We start from the raw sequence: 13,052 nt of genomic DNA on the forward strand, positions 1-13,052 counted from the left end.
ACCAGTGCTGCAAAACATATTGGGAAAAGTAAAGATAAATGGAATGGGTTTATGATGGATTCATAATGTAATAAAATTAGGTAGGAATGGGCTACACAGTCTGAGTTTTAAAGAAAATAAAGTACCAAGCCAATGTTTTTGGATTAAAACAAAAACAAGAGTTGTTTTCTTCCCTACTAATGCATTTTGCAATCTCACAAAAGCAATACCACTTCTGACATATTCCCAATACTTTCCAGCTTTAAAAACAGACCGAGTTCATGTTGTTTGTGTATTTTTGGTAGTATTCCTATCCGTCTTTTCTGGCTCTACCTGTGTCCTGTGAGGGACTGACGCTGTAGCTGTCACTCTCTTTGTCCACAGATCCAGTGGCGCGGGGTGTGGGGAGTCTCCAGTCAGTGGTCAGGGTGTGTGAGGAGCTGGTGGGATGCGGCCGGTTCAGAGTCCACTGGCTGGCGTAGCGGCTCCGTGCTGCAGCAGGTCCAGCTTTGGCAGTGCGTCTGGCAGTGGGGTCTAGCAGTGATTAGGGGGGCAAAGGTCAGTTGTGTTGTTCAGGCGAGCAGCTGTCAGCTGAAAATCATCGTACATCAACACTTCAGGAATAAATAATCAATCAGTAGATATGCAAAAGTTCTGGACTAATTTAAATAAGACAGAAACAATAAAGTGCTTTGCCCGGGACATTTTAGTGATGCAGCTAGACGTGCAACCCAACTATACAAATATACAAATATAAACTATACAAATTTGAAATATACATTATAAAATTAAATGTGAGTCAAAATTTAGGTCATAATTTTACTTTAATTTTGCTGCTTTTGAATCAAAATACTTGCAGCTCCGTTTTAATCCTTTAAAATGGAGATCTGCGTTAACTCGCATCCATCTTTGGATTAATTTAGTGAAAAAAAACTCTAGCAATCTATCAAATATTTTAAAACCGGCAAGATAATTTCTTATTTCCCCTGATTCACACGGACTGTCAAGTCGGTGTGCTCAAAAGGAGCACACCAACTTTTCTTAACCTAGATACCATAAACCTTTGTTGGACTTTTAGCAGTAGTGACCAACTAGTTAATAGTTCCAAAACTTTAATTGGTCAATCGGTTTCAACAACTTGTTTGGACTTTATTTTATTATGTTTGTAACTTTATTGTTTTCTTAATATATTTGTGCAGTTAATTTGGCAACAGGTCTACCACAGTTTTTAAGTTTCTGTGTTTTCAAGAAGCTATTTATGAAAATCGTAACTTGGTCTGTTGGAACTTCTTCACATTCACTTACAGGATATTCATAAAACACTGATGACGTGCATTATTTAGAATATTTAGGCAGTAGGATGTCTTGGCTTCTGTTTTGATACAGTTCATTCTTCTTGTTTGCTTTCTCTGCCCTCAGCAAATATTGTTTTTATCACTGTCAAACTCCAGAAACCTAAAACCTTCGTCTCAGTCAGCTTGACCCTGGCATGTTGCAGGTGCCTCATCCTCTGCCAGAGCAGATGATAATAAAACCATTTAGAAAAGGTCTGAGCCCAGATCCATGCAGAGAGAAGAATAAAGCTGGTAACAGTAGTCAGCAGAGATGGAGGGATGAAATGACAGAAAGAAAGAAGAAAAGCTCTGAGTCAGCTATGAGTTCACTCTGGTCAGGTCATGTGACTCATTGCTTGTGTGCTAAAGGCCATGGTTAAGACTAGAATGGGTGCCAGTGTTTGTGAGTCTATTTACAAAGATTAAACATTGTTCTGTCTCCTGTCTTCACATTTGTTTATTTACTGGTGAACTGGTATATCAGCTGCGAAAAATTATAGAAAAATAAGAAAGAACTAAATGTTCCTAATCAGCTTGCAGAACTAATTGTGTACCTAAATGTGCACCTTATACTGTTTTAAACAGAGTGCTTTGTGGGCATCAACGGGAAGCTTTGTTTCAAAAAAGAGAAGTGAAGATCGCTACTCTTCATCAGTTTGGCTTCAGAAGAGCTTAAACACCAGAAACAACTTTGTCGTTGTAAGACAACTCACCGTATCAGGGCCATTTTAAATAAAACGGGTGGAGCGGCTTAATGCCTTGCATATATTTCAGATGAAAATGCAGTAAAGCTTTATCACCTTTGTGTATTTTGTGTAGCTGAGCCAAGTTACTACAGCACTAAAGTCTGCAAAAGTGTATTTACATAGAGCTGTAAAAGCATTGATACACCTTGGGATTTTGTCACAAACGTAAATGTGTTTTATTCAGATTTTTGTTACAGACCAACTCCAAATAGTGCAAAGCTGTGAAGTGTAAAGAAAGAGAAAGTTTTCAAAATCTTTTATAAAAAAAGAAGCGAAAAGGTTGGACAACACATAAAAGATTGGTAGAAGCACCTTTTTCTGAGCTGCAGTTTTTCCTGTGTGTCTCCAACACCTTTGGACATCAGGAGACATTTTGACTCTAGCCCAGTCAGTTTGAATTTGAACACAAAATCAGTTTTAGGTCTGTATATTGACTGGGTCAAGTGTAACACATGGATATGTTTTCTGACAATCCCCTTGTAGCTCTGGCTGGACTTTTTGGATCATTGTCCTGCTGGAAGGAGAACCTCCACCCTAGAACCTAATCTTTTCCAGCCTCTAACAGGTTTTCTTGCAGTATTTACTTATATTGAACTCTGTCTGTCTTTCCATTACTTCTGGCCAGCTTCTCATTCATTTCTGAAAAATAGCTTTCTGAAAGCATGATGCTGTCACCGCTACATGAGGTTGACAATGTGTTTGCAATGATGTGCAGCAGTAGTTTTCCACTGCATGTTTTATTTTGCACAAAGGCCAAAATACTAAAGTTTGGTCTCGTCTGACCATAACACTTTCTTCTGCATGTTTGCTGCATAAACTGCATAGCGTTTCACAAAGACCATATTTATTGAGTGTGTAAAAAATAGTTGGCCAGTCAATATATTCTCCCACCTTTGTTGTTGATCTCTGCAGCTTCTCCTGAGTTACCGTGGGCTTCTTTCCTGCTTCTCTAATTAATAATCTAAACCAGTCTTAAAACCTAAACTAGCTTTAAACTGCTCCACAACATCTTACCTAACTTGCTGGTGTTATTGTGTCTGTATGATATTGTTTGTTCACTAATGTGTTCAAATGAGCTAGTGAGGCTTAGTTGTACTAAAAGTTATATTTAAATTAATTTACACACTGGTGGACTCTGTTTACCAATTAGATGACTTCTGAATGCACTGGTTTTTATTTAGGATTATCAGAGTGAAGAGGCTTGAATGAAAAAATGAACACTTGTTTTTTCAAACTAAAATACAATTATTATTTTTTAAAGTTAATTTTGCCTATTAGTCTTCAATAAATTTGAGGTTGTGGTTGTAACATGAAAAGACTGTATGCTAGATTCACAGCTACAAATCAAGAACATGGAACAAAATCGCAGCATCACTTGCACAACCGTTTTGTTATTGTCATTAACACATAACGACACATTGTTAGTAGTAAAGGAAATAAATGTTGAGCACTGACGGTGGTGGGACTCACTGGTTCCAGGCCTGGCATCGGATACGTCCACCAGGGGCCCAGTGGCCTGGGACAGAGACTGGTAGTGGACTGTGTGGGTCACCGTGGAAGACTTCTGCTTATTGGTCTCCCCAAAATCATTGTCTGTCAGCAGCACAGTGGACCTGTCATCTAACAGAGAGGAAGCAGAGTTTAGGAAACTGTGAGAGTGGAGCACATGGTGACTGAGAAAAGCAGGTTCCACCCCGAGCGTTTTACCGATTGTTTCCATTGTGTCCCGCTCTTCAATGAGGAGCTGCGCTCTGGGGATGTCAATGTGCATTCTCAGTGTCTGCTGCTGCTTGTTCACCGTGTCTGGCGTCCGTGTGTTTTTACTGTGAAGGGAAAAAAAACCCGCCAGGTAATCTCCTCAACTCTTGTGTTGCAGAAATGCAAACTCAGTTCCACTTAAACTGACAAGAAGTTGAATGAAGGTGAAAGGACAGCACCAACAATATATTTGATTTTTACTGAACGGGGCTGTAACTCTGGCTTGCAGAGTGATTTATGTTCTGTCTGAAAGCAAATGAGTGTGCACAAATCAAAATTAAGAATACATACCTCATCAGCATTTCTGCCAGGCTTTTGGCATCTGTGAAGTCAGCAAAGAGGTGGTTAATACCATATACAGCCCCGTCGGAGTCGTGAAGGTACAGAACTGGTAATACTTTACAAGCATTGATGATTCCTCTCACTGAAAGGTACTTCAGATCTATTAGAGCCTGGCACAACACACTCAAACTTTCTTAATACAAACTTACTTTAGCATCATTCTTACCTTTATTGCAGTTGTTTTTATAGACTTGAGCATTCTGAAGATTTTAACAACATTCTGTATGTATCATTTGGTAACACTTTATTTGAAGGGCTGTGTATAAGACTGACATTACACTATCATAAACACAACATAACACCTGCTGTGAACATGAAGGAGCCTTCATGAATGTTTATGACTGTTGACATAAAGTGTCATTTGGTAAATAATGACACATTTAATGCAAAGTTACACTAAAAGTTGCATTAAAAGTGTCAACTTTACATTAAAAGTGTCATTATTTACCGAATGACACTTCATGACAACAGTCATAACCATTCATGAAGGCTCCTTCATGTTCATAAATGGTGTTATATTATTTTTATGACTATTATGTCAGTCTTATGCACACCCCTTCAAAAAAGGTGTTTTCTATCATTTTGTGCATCTCTCAGTTTGTCTGCAGTTCATATTCATCAGGGTTCACACACAGTTTCTATTTTCCCAGAATAAAATGCAAACGAATGCAAAACATGACATTATTGGGTTTTACTATGTGTAACAAACAGGTTAGCTGATCTGGAGATGTGTTAAAGAACACTGCTTTGTGAATTGAATCAGCTCTTTAACAGTTAGATTTTTCAAATCTGAATGAAGTATCAAACATTAAACATAAATTAGAGCACAATTTGAATTTTTGATACCTATAATCTGTTTAAGGCTTAAAACAATGCAGTGAATTGCAGCAGATAATACACTTGTCCACGTTTTTATTGGTGAATTATTGGTAAAAACTTACCTCTGAGTCTTTTGAGCCTTTGCTCCCTCCGTCTCCTCTTTAGCACCATTAGCATTATAAAAACCAGCACAGCCACGACTAGAACGGAGGTGATGGTCACCACCATCTTCAGCCCTCCGCTGCCTGACATGTTGTCTGAGATGGGATCTCCTGTCTTCAGCAGAGGAGGGATGGTACCTTGGCAGAAATGAAAACTGTTAGATATTTCCTGTATAATTCAAACACCATCCTCATCAGTGTTGACCTTAAAACCTGTGGAGGAAAAGAGGAATACGTTTTATGTATCACAGTAAAGGATCATTAGGATCAAAAACTCCTGGGAAATATAGTTTGATAAGTAATTTTCCATTTGCACAATTTTTATGTGCACTTTAAAATCTAATCATTCCTGGATATTAAAATATTATATGTTCTTTATTACACTGCAGATACTATTGAATTTTCTTCCTGTCCATTACACAGTAGAGTGCACTGTTTAGTATGCAGCGGCTCAATTTCTCCCTCCCTTAAGACGTAGGATTTGTAAGATTATTAGGATTATTGTGCACTGAGACTCTAGTGAAACTTTATTTTTCTTTTTTTCCACACTTTATCTAACAGCAATCAGACAGGAATGGGGGAGACGTGCAGCAGAATAACGGTTGCCGAGAGTCCAACTCGCGGTGCCTGCTGCGCCACACGGCATCCCTGTAGTGAAGCTACACTGAAGCTACTCCCTAATGACTTGTCCAAGTAAATTAAATTACTGCATTAAAACCAATGTGCATCAGAAACAGTAGAACCTTCCCCATTCTTTCCTACCAGTCACACTAACAGTTAGTATTCAACTCTTAGAAAACTGTTAGAAATATTAAATACTATTAAATAGTACTAAATATTGAGTGGAACTAAAGCTATGTTCTCATTTCACTTAGATGTCTGTTTTATGATTTCTCAGATCAAAATATTCTGACTTGGAAAGTTTCAGGTCGCTGAGCGGCCTCAAGTTGAATATGTAACGGCAAACAAGGCGGCACTAGCTTAAACAATCATTATCTATGTGTATGACTCATGACCAAGTCCTTCCAAGCTTGGTAAATCTGTTAATAGGTTGTTCATAAACCTAATGGACTCAGTGAAAGGTTTCTCTTAAGTTGGTTGGTGGAGAACTTGAGTCTTTTATGTATTGTACATTGTTAGAAGTATGATAGAAGGTGTCTATACCGGCCTGCGGTTCTTCATTTGTATAAGCAAGTCTTCAGCAAACAACACAACCTGTCACTTCCTCATTATTTGTTTTAGCTGGCAGCCTTCGCAGATTGAGTATACTGACATTAAAACCGTAGAACATGCCCACGTCATTGTTGTTGCCATGGCTTTCATTTTGCAGCATCACAGAAAAGTGCTGTGGCTAGTATGCAACCTTTCTATATAAAGGACAGATTTTTTGTCATGGGGAATTGTGTGCTACACTTATGAATTTTTCTGAACACCCATATTTGATCAGAATCTTCCACAGACCTTCTCAATTAATTGGGTCAAGTGCTTTGGTTAGATCTGATGTTATATAAAAATCCACGTCTGACACTTTGTTCCTGACATTTTTTCTGAAGCTGTGTGGCAGTTCCCAGATTTTATTTGAAACCGCTTTCTTGAACCTTGTTTTATCTTCGCAAGTGGCTTAATTTTTAGTCATCACATGTAGAAAACATTCCTCCAAGGTTTTGGTTCATTTTGCCATGATGACATTATGCAATTGCTGCAGATTGTACTCTACTTGAATAAAATCTGATGAATTCACTGGGATATTCAAGAAACCAATTTGAGAAAACTTCAACTTTGTGGCATGAGCATTATTTGATGAGAGGTAGACATCAGAAGATAGGAACAGCATAGTGTTTGTAAAAACCATGCTCATTTCAGTCACTTTAATACATTTTCCACCATTCTGACGCTCAGTTCAACTTTAGCAAGTTGTCTTCAACGTGTGTAAATCCCTAAATGCCTTGACTTAACAAGCATAGTAGGTGTTCCTAATAAAGCGGCTAGTGAATGTGTGTCTTTCTGGTTAAAATAGAAAATAGTTAAGACACAATATTTGTAGGAGAATGCAGAGTTTGTGTTAGCCTGAGAAGCAGAGCTATCGATTCACTGTCAAAGTGACAACAACATCCACATATATGCCTTAGCCTGGAGACACAAACATGCGCTCATGACAAACTAACAGACAGCATACACAGTTCTGCAAAAACACAGAAACAAGCAGAGAGTCTTGAGTGCACCTCGGGGGCGTCACCAGCTCCCTTCATTCCTGACAGGTTATATGGTTTTTTCTTGCTGAGCTAACACAAAATGCAGTCCTGAAAGGCATATAAAGCAACCCAATGGCCTGCAGAGACTCTGATGGTCACCCAAGTTTTCTTTCTGCACTTCCAAGGCTGGATGCAGGCAGAACTGCAGAGAAGTTTGCAATAAAAAAAACTCTAAGCCTGTTATTGATCTATAAATTAGACTCAAACAGCCTATAGATTTATCTTGGCTGCTCAAGACACCTTCCTACTTTCGGACTGCTAATGCCTCGCATTAAACTTTGTTTAATATCACATGGAGAATGGTTTTCCCTAACAATGCTATACTGTATCAGGAGCTTTTTATTTTGCTACATATCTACCACTGCTTTTAAAGATTTTGTGTCAGTATTTTCCAAAACGTGATTTACAAAAAAATCTTCTCATCTCATGTTCTCAAATGAGTATTGTCTCCTCCAGTTGGACTAGTGTTTTTTACTTTCCCACGTCCCTGCTCTTCATCATCATCATCATCATCATCATCATCATCATCATCATCATCATCATCATCATCATCATCATCATCATCATCATTCTGTATATCTATTCCTGACTTTTTCTAACCACTAATTGCACAATCAAATTTTATGAATATCACTGAGCGTTGTACAACAAAACAGTGTCTACTTTAATTGTTGTTCACTGGCTCAGAGAAGAAGGATCATGAAACACAATCACAAACTTTCCTCCTAACTTACTTCCATCCGCATTTAGAGTAGCGAAGGTGACCCGTTTCTCCGCGGAGCCGGCGCTGTTGGTGACCTTCATCTGCAGCTCGTACCATGTCGCCTCCTGCAGGTCGTACAGGATGTAACTCTTGGTGAGCGAGGTGCGCTGGGCTGTTGTCCATGTGGCTGAATCCACCGCGCGGTATTCCAGTATGAAGGAGGTGATTGGACAGCCGCCATTGTTCCAGCCAGCCAGGTTGAGCCTGGCCCGGGTGGAGTTGATGCTGGTGAAGATTTCATGTTCTTTGGCAAATTGTGGTTCTGAGGAAATAACAGAGAGCAGAAACTGCTTTAAATCTCAAGTTTTTAACAAAATATTGATTTACCTAATGTTTAATTGTAATATCATTGTTTTACATTAAATCAAAAATGTTTTAAATCTGTTATAAAAACTAAATGTCCTCAAATCTGCAAGTTTTACCCTTGAAGATCATAAATGATTATTATGGCAATTTGTTTAATTTGAATCTTAAAAACTAAGAAAAACTACAACCGCACTGTTCACCTTTCCCGTGGGTTTTTGCTTCAATGATCTCGCTGATGCGTCCTGGGCCCACGGCGTTCTGGGCCGTCAGGGTGAATTTGTACCATGTGCCACACTTCAGGTTCTCTAGACGATATGACCGCTCACTGGGGCTGATGGGAAAACTGCCCCATTGTTCACTGTTGTCCTCTGAGTACTGCAGAATGTAACCTGGAAAAATGGAAGGGGAAAAAAAGGAAGAAAGTTTAAATAAATCAATATTTGGTTCAGAATAAATATTATTTTTTATTACTAATTTGAATGTGAAAGAGTTTTATTGTGTTTGCAGAAACCTGCAGAAAACACTGAGGTGAAAATCGCATAATTAAACCGCTATTTACAGTTTTATGGTAAAAGTCAAAATCTTAATCAGAAAGGGGATGGGAGGTGTCTCTTGTTTCTGAAAGAGAACTTATCTGCTAACAGATTAAACATTAAACTTTGACGCAATATGTGGTAACCTACTTTATTTCAAGTGAATTGCATTAAATTCTACAAGCAAGTAATATATTTGCTTGTATGGACTTTCAATGTCCTCACAGACCGTTGTAACCAAGATCTTTGTGTATTATATCCAAACAGCCATAACTTGATCTCCTATGTTCAGCAGGGATTTGTATAGTAAGTTCTGGTGAGTGTGTTCTGGTGATGGATGATGTTATGTGGAGGAAAGCAAAGCAAATATAACAGAGAAAGCATCTTGAACAGCTGCTGTGGTGACTACAACACAAAAGAAAGGAGCAGTTTGGTTAGGAGCAATGATAAATCACCACAAATAGTCTTGTTGTGATTGCGCTGTAAGATGGAACGCTTTAATCTTCCTCTAAAAAGAACCTAATCTCTTCTCCTGCTTTTTAATCTAGCTTTTAGGACTTAACTGTTGTGCTGGAGCAGCAAATAATGAGACCCATTCAAGGAACAGCAGAGTTAGACCAAAGTGCAAGAGGAAGGGACAAAGGCTATCACAAAACACAGAAGGGAGATGATTGTTTTCACATTTGTATGAAGCTCCTTGTTAATGGCTGCGTCCGTCACATTCAGTTGTAACAAGCTTAAAATTTTGCTTCAATGGTTGTAGATGATTATGTATGAGTTTGTTTAAGGGTAACAACGTCACCTCTGATAGAGCTCCCGCCGTTGTCTCCAGGTATCCATGACAACGTGATTGATGTGGTGGTAGTCTTGGTAACCGTGAGACGTGGCTGGTCAGGGGGTACTGTGGATGACAGGTCAGTATATTGATCGTGTTTCGGGTTATCATTCTTTTTTTGTGGTTTTGAAATAATATAAAACAAACAACACTCAACAATTATAATATACAGTGATGTTAAAAAGAAAATAGGGCGGCTTTAATTTCTAGTGTTTCTGAATTTTTGTTGCACATGTCACACCGACTTTTTCATTTTGGCTGTATGTTTGTTCAATAAATGATAGCATGGTGCAGTCAAAAGTTTGTGGTTTCTAAAAATCCGTGCTATATTTTTTAATATGTTTAAAGCCTGGAACTGGCAGAACATGAACGTTCTTTTAATCTGACTGTAGAGATGATAATAATGATTTTCTTTTTTTTAATGACAAGCAGCCTTATGAAGACAGAAAGCAGAGGATTTATGGCTGGGATAACGTTAATCAATATTAAATTAACACCAAAATAGCACAAAATAATACAATATCTGCATAAGTTGTTTCCAAATGAGAAGTGGTATTAAATTAATCACAAGAAATCCTAAAACCTCTGAGTCAACGAATAACAGAAGTTTTTAACTGCTACATTTCTAACTTCCTGTAGCAAACACCAGAAACAATTAAATAAAGGTTAAAGGTTAAACTTATGAGTGCTACTCCTAAATATATTTTTGTTAACATCTCTCCTTTGTTGACTTAAATTGTTGTGACCTTTTGTCATCACAAGGAGGCTGCCGGAAAGTGTGATATTTAATCCTTATAATAATAATCACCATGAAATTTTCTCAAACTCCAGGTGTCTGCTAATGCATATTCTACAAACACAATGGGTCATAATAGAAACACTTTGCTGGCATCCACTGTCATTTGGCTGTGATTTTACAGTATGAAGCTATATTTAAAATACTGTGATAATAACCAGAAGGGAATGAACCGAAGCTTAACATTAGCTTACAGTAGTAACATTAGCTTACAGTAGTAACATTAGCTTACAGTAGTAACAGTTCAATTCAAAAGCCACGGCTAGCAATAGCATCAGCAAAAGATGATCCCAATAATTGAGACTGTTTAAGTAATATAATATTATGGCTGATAATGTTTAAGATTTGCACCATAAATAAATTTATATCGATCACATGGGCAATATTCAAATGAACAATTCAATATCTGATCGACAGCAAAAACACATTTGTATAAAAGTAAAATCATACAACAAAAGGTTCAACTGGTATGTTTGAATTACACATTTTTGACTGCCTAATGACATCGTTTCATTTCAAATGACATATAATGATTAGTTACTCAGTACTTGAGTAATTTTTTACAAAATACTTTATTACTCTTAGTTGAGTAATTTTATGATGGCTTCTTGAGTACAGCTTTCAGTACTCTTTCCACCTCTTGTTTTGTTCATCTTTCTTCTATGTTTTACTCCAGTGTAAGTGTATCCACGTGTTTTATTTAAACTTAATTTATTTAGATCTTTGTCTGACTTTATTTTCTTTATGGAAATATTTCTGCATTACATCAGTGGTTCCCAAAGTGTGGGGCGCGCCCCCTGGGGGTGGATGGGGCTGTGCCATTGCAGGAGGCGGGGGCTGCGGGAAACAGTATGAAAAAAATAAATCTTTGGGAACCACTGCATTACATAAACATAGCTCTGTTTTTCCCAGTGTTTGCATATACTTTCTTAAACTATTTTGATTATAATAAGGACATCCCAAACATTTTTATAGAATTTCAGAATTTACTTTACAACCGGTTATTGTGCAATATCTGAAAAATATTAATCACATCTGCAATCTTTATATAACCATTATTATAAGATAATAATGGTATGTAAGACATGTAAATCCAGTCATTTATAAAATGGGATCTTTAGATTGCTTTGTAGATGGAAATGTTAAACTTAATCATTTAATTTTTACCAAGGCATGTTTAACCACTTGCCTTGGACCTGCAGGTTCAGTGTGATCTCATCTGACCCCCAGTTGTTACTGGCCACACAGCTGTAGTTCCCAGAGTCCTCTGCTTTCACTGTGCGGATAATGAAGCTCCCATTCCCCTGGACGCTACGGCGACCATCCACAATAACAGGTGTAGGTGTCCCATTTGTGCTGGAAATAAATAGGAAAATTCAACACTCCAGGAATAGCTTAGACTGTGGCTGTAATGTGACACATGAAGGCTCCTGGCTTACTTTCCCTTGAGCCACTTGATGGTGGGAGGAGGGTCCCCGACAGCTTTGCAAGGTAAAACAATGTCCTTCATCCAGGGGGTGGTGACTGTGCCATTAAACGTCAGAATCCTAGCTGGAGCTGAGAACAACGGAAGCAAAAAGATACTCACAAAAATCCCTCAAATCAAACACAATTCAGTGGAAATCATTCAGTCGGTCTTTATCCGACACATATTATTAGCAAAATCAGTAGAGAATCAAGTACCTTTAGCCAGAGGCTCTACTGTGATCTTCTCACTGTTGTTGCCATGCCCTGCAGCAGTCACTGCCACCACCCAGACGCTGTACTGTCTGTTTCGAACCAAATTTGGGATCATGTAAAAATATTTATCGGGAGAAGCCTCAAACTCACTCATCACCTGTAAACCCAAGAGAGGATAAAGGATAATGTAAAACAAGGCTGCAGCAATATTTAGCAATTTGGAAATTTGCCATTATTGTCTTGGACAAATCTCATCGTATAAAAATGCTAATACCATGGGATGCAGGTTAGAGCAGAAGACAATGTATTTTCTGATGATGCCATTAAGTTTAAGTGGAGGCAGCCAGGAGACAAACACAGCCGAGCTGCTGTTAGCCGCAGCCTTCACTCCTGCTGGTGGACCAGGAACTAGGGAAAAACACAGACATTTAATAATTAACTCCCCAACAGTAAACAAATTAAGATAGGTTTCAGAAAATGTTCTTTTCCTCTTACCATCCTCTTTGGTTCGAACATAAATCTGTTCACTGCGGACTCCGTCTCCGGCGTTAGTGAAGGCTAAGACCTGGATGCTGTAGTTGGTGTACTTCTCCAAACCATTCAGCTCCAGAGACGGCTGATCGGTTGTCACATTCCTAATTTCACCCAATTCTGACACAGACAAGGAGATTTGATACCTTAAGGTGTGGATCTGCTGCTGCTTCAGGGAATTAGTAGCAATTAAAATAAAACAGCTTTGACTGGTTTG

The 13,052-nt window shown here is 38.3% G+C and overlaps 1 protein-coding gene across 2 annotated transcripts in view; it reads right to left on the minus strand.

Annotated features, from left to right (window-relative positions):
• Window positions 1-13,052, minus strand: part of LOC102233347 (Down syndrome cell adhesion molecule) — a 138,715-nt gene that overhangs the window by 5,595 nt on the left and 120,068 nt on the right. Inside the window, exons 19-31 of one of the 2 annotated variants that reach the window (XM_005805922.2) lie at window positions 12,800-12,955; window positions 12,579-12,712; window positions 12,308-12,461; window positions 12,064-12,181; window positions 11,814-11,980; window positions 9,796-9,894; window positions 8,661-8,849; window positions 8,126-8,416; window positions 5,101-5,277; window positions 4,109-4,139; window positions 3,767-3,882; window positions 3,530-3,679; window positions 313-513 (exon numbers count right to left, since the gene is read on the minus strand). In XM_005805922.2, coding sequence (XP_005805979.2) covers window positions 313-513; window positions 3,530-3,679; window positions 3,767-3,882; window positions 4,109-4,139; window positions 5,101-5,277; window positions 8,126-8,416; window positions 8,661-8,849; window positions 9,796-9,894; window positions 11,814-11,980; window positions 12,064-12,181; window positions 12,308-12,461; window positions 12,579-12,712; window positions 12,800-12,955 — 1,983 coding nt within the window. Of the gene's footprint in view, window positions 1-312; window positions 514-3,514; window positions 3,680-3,766; window positions 3,883-4,108; window positions 4,140-5,100; window positions 5,278-8,125; window positions 8,417-8,660; window positions 8,850-9,795; window positions 9,895-11,813; window positions 11,981-12,063; window positions 12,182-12,307; window positions 12,462-12,578; window positions 12,713-12,799; window positions 12,956-13,052 lie in introns of both variants that reach the window. The other variant, XM_023351388.1, reaches the window with a different exon arrangement.

Source organism: Xiphophorus maculatus, chromosome 18 (assembly GCF_002775205.1).
Source record: "Xiphophorus maculatus strain JP 163 A chromosome 18, X_maculatus-5.0-male, whole genome shotgun sequence".
In the NCBI taxonomy this organism is placed as follows: Eukaryota; Metazoa; Chordata; class Actinopteri; order Cyprinodontiformes; family Poeciliidae; genus Xiphophorus; species Xiphophorus maculatus.